Below are 14273 nucleotides of genomic sequence, written 5' to 3' on the forward strand. Positions count from 1 at the left end.
CCATCATTTTTAAGTTTTATTTAAAAAGACTTGAAATCTTCAACAGTGCTTACATGCTTTTAGAAACAAGAATCTCTTGGAATGAACAGAAACTAAAACGATGATTGAACATTGTAATCATCACGATAACTCAGTAACACTGTTGTGTTCCTTCGCCTCCTCAGCGTCCTCTAAGACCCGAGCACGTTAAGAGTTCTCAGCTACTCGTCGAGACATTTTCAAAGTTCGTCTCTGTTCTGTGATAGCTTTGTGGCGTGCTGTTCAATGAACTTGCTGAGCCCCTCCACTGTTCTGTCACCGCCTTCTAATTTGATGGGGCTCTGCTTGCCGTTGCTCGGGGCGAAGTATATCGTGGGGAAGCCCTCCACCTTGTAGCTGTCGTTTGGCACGTCGTTGGCTGTGGAGTCCATCTTGGCGATCACCAGGTTCTTCTCACCCTTGTACTTCTTGCCCAGAGCCAAATAGTCAGGCTCCATTTTCTTACAGTGGCCGCACCAGGGAGCATAAAACTCAATCAGGACGTCCTTCTTGGAATCCATGACAATCTCCTCGAAGGTCTTTCCTACCACAACCTTAACTGGTCCTTTGTTGTTCTTTGGCACTGGCTGGGATTTGATGATGGGTTTGAGCTTTCCTGAGGACACAAGAGAAAGTCAGAACTTATTGTACTTTTATTTTAAGAGTGACCTTAGAACTACTTAAACTGAGTATTTACAAAATAATGAATTTACTGTGTCAAGGATCAGACTACAATGTGTATTAGGCTATACTGTTGTGTAAGATATTAATAATGATTCAGAGGCAGTTTATTTATGCACTGCACACAATGTTCTAATGCAAGAGAGGCACAACTGCAACTAATCAAATCAGAAGTTGAGAAGTGCTGCCATCATATGGTGGAAGTATGTATCTACACCCATGCAGCAGACCACTCCAGACCTGGAAATGATGTGATTAATTTGACACTTTCAAAAGTCAAACTTGGCTTTTAAAAAAAAACGTTTAAAGCCGTTTCAAGGACCTTTTTATCTCTGATTCTGGCGATCCCTATGGACAAAAATGCGATGAGCGTCACCACCTACTTGTAAAGATCTTAATCTGGCTAGCATGTGCTTTTATTTTGAAAGGGAGTTAAAGAAACACTTGTTTTTAATAATAGTTTTATGTTTTTGCCTGTGGCTTTGTAAGATTAATAACCAGTATGACGATGATGAAAAAAAGTCAGCTGTGTTTTTAATGCTGTTGATACATCTAGGTTATCTGTAAGCCTACAGTTAACAGATTCAGCTGCTCAGTAATGGCATTTATGCTGAACTAAAGCTCAAGTTATTAAAGGGTAACTTCACCAATTTCACAGTAAAAAATAAAGATTCAGAATCTGACCAGTGACAGGCTTTAAGAATAAACTATATGGAAATAGCCGATCTTGCCGATGGTCTCGTTTGCAGGACATATGGAGGTGTAAAACTGAGACTCTTTCATAACCAGTTAAAAGTTCCTTGTAGTAATGTTAAGCAGTGCAAGTTACTGAAGGATCGTTTGCTTCAAAGTTCACATAATAAGTAAAAAAAAAACTAAAAAAAACTCACCTTTCTTAAAAGCAATGACAAAGTCTCTCAGCACCTCGGAGTCCAGTTCCTCTGGCTCCATGGCAAACTTTTTGCCTCCATCTGCCAGAATTCCCACATTCACGTCCTCTCCGCTCTCGCTCAGGCCCAGGCTCTTCAGCTCGTCAGCGAAGTCCTCCTCATCAGCGATGGCGAACGTGTACTCTGGGAAGTCCTTGGCCACCTCGAGGACCTTGGACCTCCAGAACTGTGTGGCTAAAAAATAAAAAGAAGTTTGTTTCACATGTGGTGCTCATTGTTCAGAGTATTTTCTGGGTCAATAGATTAAATATTCCTGAAGATCTGCATTAAGATTATACTCCCCCCTTATCCTCCAAGATAATAGGCAACAAACAGCACGATGACAGCATTACAGACAATGAATGAGCAAAGGACAACTTTATTACACCAGCACTCATAAGACAGCAAGCTCTCAGTGAAACCTACTAACCTAAATATGAGAAACTCACCTTTCCTGAAGTCGAAGCTGAAGTCTACTCCATAGTACACAACCACCAGGGGTCTTTTGGTGTAGCGTTTGGCATCATTGCTTGGTTTCCTGTGTCCCACCAGAGGAATTGCATGCTTTTTGAAGAACTCCTGCACTTCTGATACTGATGTAGAGTCCTAAGTGATAAACACATTAAAGTGTTGAGGTCATATGAGAGAAAGCAGAGACTCTTGAAGACACGCCATACAGCACTTCAATTTAAAGTGCTCTTCAGGTGAAACCTCTTATTGCTAATCTAATCTATTTTAACACCGATACTAGAACTGAAAGACAGCACAGTCCTGTATGATTCAGAGTTTCACTCCCCATGAACCAAAATTCAAATCACGAAAGATAAAACAGACAGTACCTTCACTGCGAGCGTGTGCGACGCTGGCTCGTACTTTGAGCGGAACTTTTCAGGCTGCACGATGACGACCTGACCTGGTGACGCTTTGAGCAGTTTGGACACTTCAGAGCTGAAGGTGTGACGGAAGGTGAAGTCTTCCCTCAGTGTATTACCTGCCAGACAGAAATGAGAGTGCTATCAACTCCAAATGTCCACTTAAAGAGCAGCAGTCTGTGCTCTCATCACACACAGATACTAGAACTTTGACACTGACGGATTACTCATCTCAATCCAAGTTTCCTCTATGTAAGGATTGTTCCTATACCAGTACCTGAAATGTCTCCGATACGGCCTAAATTGCTGGATCGGGTATGAGAATCTATGCACCTTACCAACTTAAGATTTTTTTTACTGCACAAGTAGCCAATATCCCTAAACACAGAGCAACTTAAAATACATTGCTGCCCTTTACTCATCTGTTGGGTGACCGAAATACACCAGGTCGAAAGCGGCCCCCTAAAAAAACTAAATAAAAATCTACTTTAAAAAAAAAGGTGCAATATGTAAGAATTGGCCATCTGTCAAATTCATACTCAAAGCAAATAAAGAGCAGCATATCACAAGAGTAACTGCCAACTGCCTCTAACTGTACCTGCCATTAGCTAGTTAGCTCAATTAGCCATGCAGCTAGAGGTCCAGACTGGGAGCTCAGGCACCAGATGTGTGTGATGACTCCTTGCACGGAGGCTTTAGACCGGAACGTGCTAGGGCTAGCATGCTAACTCTTCTGCAACATAATACATAGACGTCATGCTGTCAAAACTGTTGCTTCTTCACATTCTGTTGATGGGTTTAGTACAGTTTTGAGCGTTTTTGACTAAGTTCTAACATATTGCTCCTATTGTTGTTTTCCCAGAAATCAATTCGTCTTCAGCACTTTTAAAACGGTCTACATGGCAAATTGTGCTGTGCTGCCACTGGCAACTACTGCTGTAGAGCGACAAAGAAGAATTGATTTTCTTGTAAGTGACTGTAACGTTGGTCAGAGGTTGCAAAATGTGAGCAACGGGCAATATTTTACACTGAAAAATCCTCCCAGTTAAAACCAGCAGTGTACAGTGTGCAAGGCTTTCATTTTTTAAAGGATTTCTTTGTGCCCTTTTTCAGTTATGACGACTGTCAGACTAGATAATTAAAAGGAAGTCCTACGGCGTTACTTTTCTGTATGCATTTGTGCATGTTTTACAAAAATGATAGAAATCACACCACAGCCATGCATGAAGTTTACAGCTGTAAAAAAGCTTTTTTTAACTCACTGATATCAGATTGGTACTTGGTATGGGCTGATATGCAAGATCTGATGTCAAAGTCAGGAAGGGGAAAAAAAGTACTGGAACACAGATACTAGTTTCCGTGTCACTCATCTGCTGCACACACAGTGGTGACATATTTGCCTATGAACAGATCCTCCAGCTAATGGTACTCACAGGCCTCAATGTAGATCTCGTAGGCTTCGTCCTGTTCACCGGAGAAAACGCCGACTATCACAGCGTCGTCACCGTCCTTGATGATCTCCTGCACCTGTTTTGCTGCCTGGACCTGTTTGGAGGGAGGCCCTGCCTGTTCACTCATGTAGTCGACAATGCCTGGCAGGAAAGTGAAAGAGGAAGAAATCAGCTGGGACGGATGAAAGATAAAATTTGCACACTTGCTTCCATACGCACTAATCTTTGCATATATGGAAAACAGAGGCAACAGACTCCTGTTGCTAGTGTCCTGAAATTACATTATAAAGTAAATGACCTACCGTGCTGCTCTCTGGGTCCGTTGTAGTCGAACACCTTGCCTTTCCTGAAGATCTTGAGGTCGGGATAGCCTGTAACTCCAAAACGTGAGGCGACCTCGTTCTCCACGGTGGCGTCCACCTTGGCCAGAGGAATGGGAGGAGAGCGCTGGCTCAACTGCTTGGCTGCCTTCTCGTACTCTGGAGCCAAACGCTTACAGTGTCCACACCTGAAGGTCAGTTATGCAACAGGCAAACACGAGGAATGTTTAATTAGTCTCAGCAGCTGCTGTTAAAAAAGCTCAAGATGTTTATTTCTGCGTTTGGTCTGCTGACTGACCATGGAGCGTAGAACTCCACCAGGATGATGTCGGCCTCATTAACCGTCTCATCAAAGTTGTCCTTGGTCAGCACCAGCGTCGCCTCAGGAGGGGGCTTCCAATCTGGCTGTGCCACCTCTTTCACACGGGCCACAATAGCTGCAACAACAGGCATAGACCATATTAGTCCTTGTTCTTTTAAAAACAAGTGAGATTTGGTTTGAAAGGCAGTGAGGAGACTTGAGTGGATTAAATGCTCCTACCCTTCTCTGTCCGTTCCCCGTCGTATTCCACAGGCTCCCCATTTTTCAGGATCTTGATGGTGGGATAGCCCTGCACTTCGAACCTGCTCGCCACCTCAGTGGCTACTGTCGCATCCACTTTGGCCACAGGTATAGGAGGGTCGTTCTCCTTAAGGGTCTGAGCGATTTTTTCATACTCGGGGGCAAACTGTTTGCAGTGGCCGCACCTGAAGAGGACAAACAAAAGAATCACTGACAAGTTTGCAGGGGCATGGAAAGTAAGAGGCCCGCTGTAACACAGGTGTGGGAGACAGCTGAGGGACAACAGGCGTACCATGGGGCGTAAAACTCAACCAGGACTGTGTCTTTGCCTTCCATAAACGTTTCAAAGTTGCCGTCGGTGAGAACGGACACCCCGTTTTCCTCTTTCACTTCTGTGTCATCCTCGTCATCCTCCTCCTCATCATCACTCTCCTCATCATCACTCTCCTCTTTCTCCTCTGCAACATCTGACAGCAAAGAAGAAAAAGGACACAAGCTGAGTTAAGGGGGAAAAGCTCATATAAAGTGTTTTCCCATCACATTGCTGCTCGTTTCACTCCTCATAGATAAAGGAAAGAAAGCATAACAGGTTAGCAACACATTTCCTGTTTGTAACTGGTGGATATACGTCAATATACCACAATGCAAGGATTTAACATAAAGACGACACACTAATGTAAGATTTGGGATATGTCTAGTGTTAGTGTCAACACCCGCAAGCCACGCAAACTGCGTATTTGCCCTCGAGTTGCTGTCCTGTTGACATTAGCTAACTTGTCCTGTTAGCTAGCGTGCTAACACAACTAGCAACACCAACAGTAACTTTAGCTAGCTAGTTTAGGTAACTTTCAGGAAACGCACACGAGCTGCGACACTGCTCTGCTCAAGCAGCTGGAACAAACACGCAGAGATGTAAAAAAAAAAGACTCGGACTCACCATCCTCACATCTGCTGACAGTTGCGAAATGTGCAACGCCGAGCAACACAATCAGCAGCAGAGCAACCTTCCTCATTGTCCACACAGGTGATGCGGCCCGCTGACAGTAAACGACGTGCTTCTCCCAAGTAGCCGGCTAATTAACTTAGCTAATAACGCTGATGAATGTCATCAAAACACTGCTGCTCGCACAGACACGCTGTCCGGATCAATACTGACGTGTGGCAGCAAACGCCTTTGGCTCGCGCTTTCATACAAACTACGGCGATCACTTCAGAAATCACGCCGCCGCCTCCTCCGTCTGGAACTTGTCTGACTTGCCACGTTCCGATTGGCCCTCATCACCCGCTCTCCTCCAATCACACGCCGCCACTCAATTATACGTTGGAGGGTGCTATTGGTTGCTTGTATTGATTGTTTCCCTCCCGGACTTGCACGCTTGAATGTGTGCCAGTGGGTGACAAAGATCGTATGAGGCTATAAAAGCTTTATTTAGTGATAAATTACGTGGTACAGTCCACGAATCTTCACCTTATATGATGCACAAACAATGCATACTCATCACAATCCAGTCTTTGCAGCCGAAGGTGACAGTGTCAAATATTTAGATGGCAAATAAAGCAATATCTTGAGGGTTTCTCTTCTGACATGGTTTACTTATAACATATATAGAAACTAGAACCAATTACTTTTATTGTTTGCAAAGATATAATGCTTTACAAACTTTGCTTTATCACTTTGATACACACATACATAAAAAGTACCTCTTTAAGGGTTAGGGTTAAGGATGCCATTAGTCTTCCATATTACGCAGGTGTCTCTTAAAGGGTAACTCTGCCAATTTTACACATTCAAGTGTGTCTGCAGGTCTTTGGGAGAACTACTGCATACTGTAGGTGAAAAAAGTAGTATAAACCCTTTTGTGGCTCCAGAGGAATGCTAGACCAGTGAACTGCTTTTCAAAACCTTGTGCCAACATTACCCACAATGCAACATACCCACTGCGTGACATCACTGGAGGTATTTTATCAGATTACATGCCGCTTCCCCTGGAGCCATAAAATGCTTCATACTACTTTTTTCATACATGCAGTGGTACTCTACAAGATCTGTAAACACACTTTAATGTGTTAAATTGGTGGAGTTCCCCTTTAAAGGATCAGTATTGACACCGAGGGGCATCTAAACTTAAAGACACTTATTGATAACCAACAAGCCTCACTGTAGATTTGAACATACACTATCCCTTGATACATCGTTTATCTGGCGATACTCTCAGGTTCCTCATGGACCAGAACTTCCACCACAACTTCTGTATGGGTGGCCTGACTATTACTTAAAGAGCAGCTGTTATTTGTTTTAGTCAATTGGTCATCTTTCTTCTCCAGAATATCTTGTTTCCATTCCTTGATGAGTGATCCAGACTCTGTGAGGGAGGGGTAGTTCTGTGCATCTGAATAAGACTGGAGCTCATTGTCTTTTGGGTTTTCTTTAGCTCTTGTTCCAGGTCGTTGTGAATTATCCGATGCCACAACAATGTCTGAAGAGGAATTGTCTCCACTTTGGCGTCTCTGCTGCAGGAATTGAACCGTCTCTAGCTCAAGCTTGGACCTGTCATGCAGAGAAATTAAGGAATTTGTATCATTTAGTAATTTATATTTACATTTTTGCTTAAGATTGGTCTCGTAGCTTAGTAGTTGTTGCACCATTCTTATTACCGGATCAGATGAGATGCAGATAGTGTTTCTCCAAGATCACTCTTCTTCTCTTCTGTCATTCGTGTTCTGATAAAGTCCTGCAGCAGTCACAAAGTCACATTATCAACACCTTTTGTAAAATAAAAAAAAAGTATTGTGTGCAAAAGAAAGTAGTGTTGGCATGTGCCTGTGTGTGGTTTTCTTTGGATATTTGACATGAGGCTAACTCACCTGTGCGTCCATGTTGGACGGCTCCTGTCTGGGTGAGATGATGGGACTGTCCTCCTCCCTGTAGCGATGGGCTTTGGAAGGCAGAGTATGGTGCAGACTGTTTGAGAGGGTGTTGAGTCTGAACAGGAGTTCATCCACTAAGCTTTCAAACTCCTCGAGGTAATACGTCTGAAAAAACAAAAGGCAATGTCATTTACTTTTACGTAAATAAGTGTATAATGTATCATTTGTATACTGACTTGATATCTGCTGTTTTTAGCTTTTTCTTCACCTTCCCTTCAATACAATCTTCAGTCCATGCTTTTCTTCGCTGCCGAGTGAAGTCAGACACCCTCTGTCTGATGTAGCCAACTAACTCTGCTGCGGTGAAGATGTTTTGCTTGCTTTGAAATCTTTTGGCACTTCTGATCAATGATGCCACCACAACTTTCCCCTTTAAGAAAGACAGACAACTGTTAGACACTCATCTAGACTCTTTAAAAAAGTGATATACACTGTATATGTACCACTGCTGTCCACGCCACAGTGAAGGACAGATGGCGAACTCCACAGTAAAGGAAATCACTCCAGGAGAAGTGGAGGCCTCTGACAGCCCTGGGACTCCAGCAGTGACAGAGCAGAGTCTGGAGGGAGCGGGGAAGTGAGCTGAAGGCCCCGGAGCTTTGTATGAACAGGAGATTCCCTGTGCAAGACAGCGCCACCATCAGGATAAGACCTGAAACCTAGGACAAAAGACGGAGACCATTTCCAACTGGACAGGAGCGCAGTACATTAATAAGGCTGAAGACGATCAAACAATCAGGAACAAGCTCACAGTGCAGCACACATGACAGTCAGGCTGAAGAAAATGTGTTTTACCATTGGCCAGAAAAGGCTGGAGAGCGAGCGGGTGAGGAGTGAAGCAGAGGTGGCCAACGTCCTGTTAACCCTCAGCACGGTCACACACTTCAGGGTGAGGAGGAAGAGCGTAACGCCACGCAGAGTGCGAATACACTGCAGACACAAAAGACATCTTCATCCTTGTCGACCACTGCTGTCATCTTTAAAAGCCTCACTTGTGTATTTAAAGGAACAGTTCACCCATTAATGAAAATTCATTAATTATCTACTCATCTGATAGAGAGTCAGGTATTTTTGGGTAAACTTATCCTTTAATAAGGGCATGTTTAAAAAAAACAAAAACAATAACCCTTGTATATGTGTTTCTTCTTTCATTTTCCACATAAATGAAAGCAGGACATGCAGTAAATGTGTTCTCTCAACATTAAATATTAGTTTCCTGTGTCTCCAACCCTCCTTTCCCTGCCTTCATTCGGCCCTTTCTCTCTCTCACTTGTTCCCAGGTAGCCAGGACGCCGACGTCAACATGTCCTCTGTCGTTGTGTCTCTGCAGCAGCTCCGCAACCTCCAAGATAATGACGGAGTGATAGATGTAATAAATATAGTACACAACGGTCCCTGTCAGCAAACTGACCTGTAAAAGAGAGAGAAACGGGTAAATCATAATGAGGTTCATTTCTTTCTCTGCTGTGTGCTTTGACCTTCACTGATTCGCAGGTTTGTTAGTTTAACAGCCACAGGTTACTTTGCCCTTTCGGCTCGGTCATTGTGACTTTGTTTGCCTTGGTGTGTGGCCGAGTGTGTGTGTGGCTGTGTATGCTGTGTGTTCCAGCATTCAAGTCTTTCAGTCTGTTTTGGAATTATTCATATTTTTGGTTGTGTGTTTGTGTGTTCGTTCACGTGGGAGACTCACTTCCAGCCAGTTGCAGGGTTTCCTACAGTATCCCATCAGCCCTTGCTGTCCTACAGTGTACATTTGATCCCAGAGTTGCAGCAGAGACAACAGAAGGAAGATGAGCTGCAGGGGAGGAAGGAAAACATGAGGAAATTTAAAGGGACAGTTCACCCCAAAATCACATTTTCCTCTTTCTACATATCATGCTATTTATCTATTTAGATTGTTTTGGTGTGAGTTGTTGAGTTTTGGAGATATTAGCTGTAGAAATGTAAACTATAATGAAACTAAATGGCACTCAGAAGAGAAGGTAGATATCTCTACAGGTCACAGTTTACCTGACACACCATAGCAGCATAGTCCCACACAGCAGGGGTGCGATACACCCTAACTGACTGGACTTTGGCAGAGGGCAGCAGGACACCAGTGGGGCTCTGCTCAGCGAGCAAGGTCACACTGGTGAACAAGTTGGGTGCAGGGCTGAACAATGTGAACTGGACCTTCAGGGCCACCATCTGTCTGCCCAGCCAGCCACCTGAATGCAGGAGCTTCAGTTTGGACGCAGCGTGAGACCTGCAGGAGAGCAGAAGACAACTGAACGATGGTGGTATTACGGACATTGGATTTGACACCACAGGGACAACATTTGAAAAACTCAAATATCATTTCCACCATGTGTGGTAATCTGTGCACTTCTCACTTTGTGTGGCTGAGGCCAACTGTAGCACCCGGTCCTAAGTAGCAGCCCAGGTGACCACATGTCTTTAGAGGCGTTGCCATAGGAGCTAAGACGCTGGATTGTGGGTGAGTGGATGCTCTGCTCCCGGACAAGAATAAGCGAAGACATTCTGGTAGAAGAGTCACACTGGAGACCTGAGAATAAAAGGCAGCACCTTTAGTAACTGAGACATGATGGTAGCTTTAATAAAACTTTTTAATTTAATACATTCTAAACCTTGACAGATACTGAAATGCATCAGCGCACTAATACAGTATACTGTATGTGCTTGCAGCCTGGGTCCATGATTGAGAAACAGCGCTCTCTACAGGGGGAGTTAGTGCAAAACACAGCAGTGAGTGAGAACATCATGTGACTGACTACTAACTTGAAAATAAAGCACAGTAGTCCACTGGATCATTCATCAAAATGTTGAATAATTTATTTATAACGGAAAACTTTTACTAATCCCTGCTTTTTTCTTTTTTGGTCTTGATGCTGTCTCAAGCACTATTTTTTACACTCCAACATAAAAAAAAAAAAAAAAATCTTGTAACACTTCATTTTACAGGTTTTACAGGCAAATTACAACAATAATATGTTGCTATTTTCCTAAAAGCAGTAAATAATTCTTGTAGTAATTGGTGGGGATGGTGGTAAAATGAGTCAGTTTAGGTTCAATAAGTAGTGCAATACTACATGTGAAGGTATGTCTCCTTCTGTTACTTACCTGGCCCTGAAATGAACTCGAGACCTCCGCCTTCCACAGGATTGGCTCTCCAATCAAGATGTGTGACTGCTGGATGACATCAAATTATTGAATTATGAAAAAGGTGAAAATGTTTGTTTGGTTCCATCATGATAAAATATCAAATTAAATCTTACATTTTTTTCATGTTTTCACTGTTTTGTTGTAGCTTACCTCAGGTGCAGCTGATGCATTCTTGTACAGAGAGTTAAGGAGACTGGTCTGTGCCCACTTCCACCACTCCTCATGCTTTTGTATGGACATAAAGGCATTATCATGGCCTCTGCTGAAAGATAAATATGATCTTCATTTGTGTTAATCAGAGAGCAACATGGACACACAGAGAAAACCACTTGATGTTTGCAAACATTACCTAACAAACTGTCTTCTGACAGCTTTGTTGAGGAGGTAATGGTCAGAGAACGAGCTGCCATAATTTATACACAACATCAGGAGAAGCATGGAGCCACAGACGGACAAATCCCTGGATGACGAGAGAAAGAGATGATTCCTGTTCCAGCTTTGAATCGTATACAAACTGGTACACACACATAGTCCAAGACACGCAGACATACCTGAGGGTTTTATGGAGAAGAGCCTCTCTTCTTTTCTTCCCACGAGTTACTCTCAGCTCTGCTGCAGTCGGCGGGCGCACGAGACGGAGGTACCGGGCTCGCTGACGAGCTCCGAGCAGCTGTCAGTCAGAGATAATAGACTTGTTTTAATAGAATAGAACAGAGAACAATAATATAGAAGAGAGTCTTGTTCTGACCTTTTCGAGGTATGAACATCTCTCCTGGGAAAAGAGAGACGTCTGTTCTGGTTGATTAGCACCACTGTGTGTCCACAGCTGTAGAGTCTCAAAATCTCTTATAGTGGAGAAACTATGAAAGTCTGCTCTCTTCCTGTACCATAAGGAGACGGTCACTGCCACTGTAATTATCTGCAAAAAACAAGGAGCGTGTTCTCAATGCAAGAGGTAATTCAAATTTATGTTTGCAGAATATATGTATATTTATCTTAATTATAATTCTGGTATTAGTTTACCAAAGCTGGCTGGATGAGGAAGATGCAAGACATCAGGGAGAAGAGAAGAGAGTGTATCCACAGCAGAACTTTGCTGCTGCTGAACCTAACACACACACACACACACACACACACACACACACACACACACACACACACATATACTACTATAAAGCATAATCCACAAGGGCTGCAACTAACAGTCTTTTTTGATTAAAAGGTACAAAAAGTGATTATGGAGAAAAACAGTTGATTGATAAGTGCCACTCCCAGGTCGTGGTATTTGACCATCTGAGAATGAACGTTTAGTCTATAAAACATCAAAAGAATTTAGAAAAATGCTGATCATAATTCCCTTCATTTACTATCATAAATGACAAAGAAAAGCGACAAATCCTATATTGAAGAAGCTGGAACCAGCAAGTGTTTGACATTTTTGCTTGAAAAATGACAAACTAATTAAATGATTAGAAAAGCAGTTGCTATTCATTTCCTTTCAATAGACTTATCGCACCAGCTTTGTAATTCACCGTTATCCCTCACTAATGCATCTTTGCAATCACTCCTACCTCGTTCCCAGCACAGCAGAGAGCAACAGGCAGCAGAGGGACAACAGCAGACACAGTGTCCAGGCCAAATAGTGACACCACTGAGAGACTGGTCTGAATCCTCTTCTTTTCAGCCTGTCGGTGATGTGATGACTACTCTGGCTGGGCCACGCTGCCTGGTGATGCCTGCCCTCATTCCTTTTTCTTTGAGGATCTTCCTTCTTCTGAACTGCCTGACCTCCTTCCCTTGTACCAGACAAAAAAGCCTTCTGGGTTCCAGAAAAGCTGCTGCTTTCACTTAAAATGTCAGACTCTTTTCCCTCAGGTGCTTGATGGACATTGTTGCCCTCAGTAATCAGCAAGTAATTTTGAAGCGCTGGTTCTGTATTGTCCTCAACTGCCTCCTTTCTCATGATCACATCTGTTTGGATTACAGGCTCGTTATCTGTGTTTTTATTATCCACTATCGCAGTGGACGCTGGAAGCATGTCCGTGCCCTACAACACAAGAAGAAGGGTCAGAAAGAGATGAAAAATGCTGTAGAGAAAAAGAAAAAGAGAAGATTGGTGCTTGTGGTGATACCTGGTATTTCTTCCTCCAGGTGTCCTGCGCCCACTGCTGGAGACCACTCCAAGAGAGATGTGGCTCAGATGTACTGTCAGTGAATGAAGGGGCATCTGTGAGGACACACAACAAGGATGGAATGAGGAGAAACAGGAAGGGAGGTGGGGAGACAAAGAAAGAAATCATTTTTTCCAAAACCAAAAGCAAGGAAAGCAGCTGCCATCACAGATACAGAACTTGTGGAGTCCATGCCAGCTTGAGCGTATGCGGTCATAAAAGCAAAAGAGGGAAATTACAAATACTACGACACATAAAATTCATTCACTTTCAAAGATTACGTTTTTCTTTTTTTTTTATATATTTCCATTACAATCGCTGTTTTGTTGTTGTTTCTGATATTTAGTGCCATTATTCTGTAAATGCTGGTTACATTGAAAATCCAACTGATAAAGTAAAAAGAAAAAAGAACTACTAGTACAAACTTCACCTTCGAATGAGGCCTTTTCAGTCTTTCTGCCCTTTACATGTTGGACTCCTGACCCCGTCAACTCGACATCACGCAGTCGAAACAGGAAGGATATTATTCCTGCAGCGGGCAACACTGCCAACACACTTAATACTCCTGCTGTCACGGAAACAGCTGATACATCAGTAAAACCCAACTCGAACGGCAACTGTAAGCAAGAGAGAAGAAACAACATAATAATAATGGCAAACGTGTTTTGGAACTGCACTGAATCTCAACAGGTTTCATAAACCAACCTGATCATCCATCTGTGATATGATGGCTGCGTTGACACATGCGTACCCCAACAGGAGCAGCAGGCTCACGCTAAGTCTTTGAGTGTGTGTGAATGAGTTAGGGCAGGGGCAGCTGAGCAAAGATATCCAACTGTGATGGTCGGCCAAGTAGTCAGATAGCCTGAGACGCAACATCTGCAAAGCAGAGACACAGGGTCACATGGGAGAAGCGATAAAGAGATGTTTTTACACATCATGGTGTTTAAGTGTATGCGAGAGGTCTACCTTAGCAAAGCCTATTCCCTGAGTGCAAACTCGCAGCCTTCTCTCCACCTGGCCATCGCCTTTGATCACAGCCAACCAGCACCGACCGACAAAGAGCCAAGCACGTCCCTTCACATGCCCTCTGCTCACCTGGAGACAATCAAATCATCTTGATGGTGAAATTGAAAGTCCAAGCACAGGAGAAACAGCACGTTAACACTGAACAGATGG

The 14273-nt window shown here is 43.3% G+C and overlaps 2 protein-coding genes across 6 annotated transcripts in view; both read right to left on the bottom strand.

Annotated features, from left to right (window-relative positions):
- Nucleotides 1-3: 3 nt before the first annotated feature.
- On the bottom strand, nucleotides 4-6071 carry pdia4 (protein disulfide isomerase family A, member 4). The gene is made up of 10 exons (XM_084340742.1): nucleotides 5771-6071; nucleotides 5126-5300; nucleotides 4813-5018; nucleotides 4570-4708; nucleotides 4254-4459; nucleotides 3934-4092; nucleotides 2468-2619; nucleotides 2078-2234; nucleotides 1590-1823; nucleotides 4-634 (listed from the first exon to the last, which is right to left on the bottom strand). The coding sequence occupies exons 1-10, from the start codon at nucleotides 5844-5846 to the stop codon at nucleotides 219-221; spliced, it is 1920 nt and encodes a 639-aa protein (XP_084196868.1). The 5' UTR covers nucleotides 5847-6071; the 3' UTR covers nucleotides 4-218.
- A 370-nt stretch (nucleotides 6072-6441) lies between these two features.
- pkd1l1 (polycystin 1 like 1, transient receptor potential channel interacting) overlaps nucleotides 6442-14273 on the bottom strand; it is a 30105-nt gene continuing 22273 nt past the window's right edge. The window contains exons 36-56 of one of the 5 annotated variants that reach the window (XM_084340897.1): nucleotides 14064-14192; nucleotides 13800-13973; nucleotides 13525-13711; nucleotides 13056-13150; nucleotides 12495-12970; nucleotides 11947-12031; nucleotides 11672-11842; nucleotides 11475-11593; nucleotides 11273-11383; nucleotides 11074-11182; nucleotides 10882-10947; nucleotides 10134-10306; nucleotides 9772-10006; nucleotides 9452-9556; nucleotides 9032-9172; nucleotides 8557-8691; nucleotides 8205-8420; nucleotides 7970-8131; nucleotides 7699-7866; nucleotides 7489-7565; nucleotides 6442-7381 (exon numbers count right to left, since the gene is read on the bottom strand). In XM_084340897.1, coding sequence (XP_084197023.1) covers nucleotides 7030-7381; nucleotides 7489-7565; nucleotides 7699-7866; nucleotides 7970-8131; nucleotides 8205-8420; nucleotides 8557-8691; nucleotides 9032-9172; nucleotides 9452-9556; nucleotides 9772-10006; nucleotides 10134-10306; nucleotides 10882-10947; nucleotides 11074-11182; nucleotides 11273-11383; nucleotides 11475-11593; nucleotides 11672-11842; nucleotides 11947-12031; nucleotides 12495-12970; nucleotides 13056-13150; nucleotides 13525-13711; nucleotides 13800-13973; nucleotides 14064-14192 — 3486 coding nt within the window. In that variant the 3' untranslated portion in view covers nucleotides 6442-7029. Of the gene's footprint in view, nucleotides 7382-7488; nucleotides 7566-7698; nucleotides 7867-7937; nucleotides 8132-8204; nucleotides 8421-8556; nucleotides 8692-9031; nucleotides 9173-9451; nucleotides 9557-9771; nucleotides 10007-10133; nucleotides 10307-10881; nucleotides 10951-11073; nucleotides 11186-11272; nucleotides 11384-11474; nucleotides 11594-11671; nucleotides 11843-11946; nucleotides 12032-12494; nucleotides 12971-13055; nucleotides 13151-13524; nucleotides 13712-13799; nucleotides 13974-14063; nucleotides 14193-14273 lie in introns of those variants that run through there. The other 4 variants (XM_084340895.1, XM_084340896.1, XM_084340894.1 and 1 more) reach the window with 4 other exon arrangements.

This window comes from Pagrus pagrus (assembly GCF_965226575.1).
Source record: "Pagrus pagrus genome assembly, chromosome: 20".
NCBI classification, from domain to species: domain Eukaryota; kingdom Metazoa; phylum Chordata; class Actinopteri; order Spariformes; family Sparidae; genus Pagrus; species Pagrus pagrus.

What these genes read in the sequence shown, in the direction of transcription:
- pdia4 (XM_084340742.1), bottom strand. Translation starts at nt 5,846, where the DNA reads ATGAGGAAGGTTGCTCTGCTGCTGATTGTGTTGCTCGGCGTTGCACAT. An exon ending in CGGGGAACGGACAGAGAAGG is followed by an intron (nt 4,709 to 4,812) that starts GTAGGAGCATTT and finishes CTGTTGTTGCAG; the next exon opens with CTATTGTGGCCCGTGTGAAA. An exon ending in CGGACCCAGAGAGCAGCACG is followed by an intron (nt 4,093 to 4,253) that starts GTAGGTCATTTA and finishes CTTTCCTGCCAG; the next exon opens with GCATTGTCGACTACATGAGT.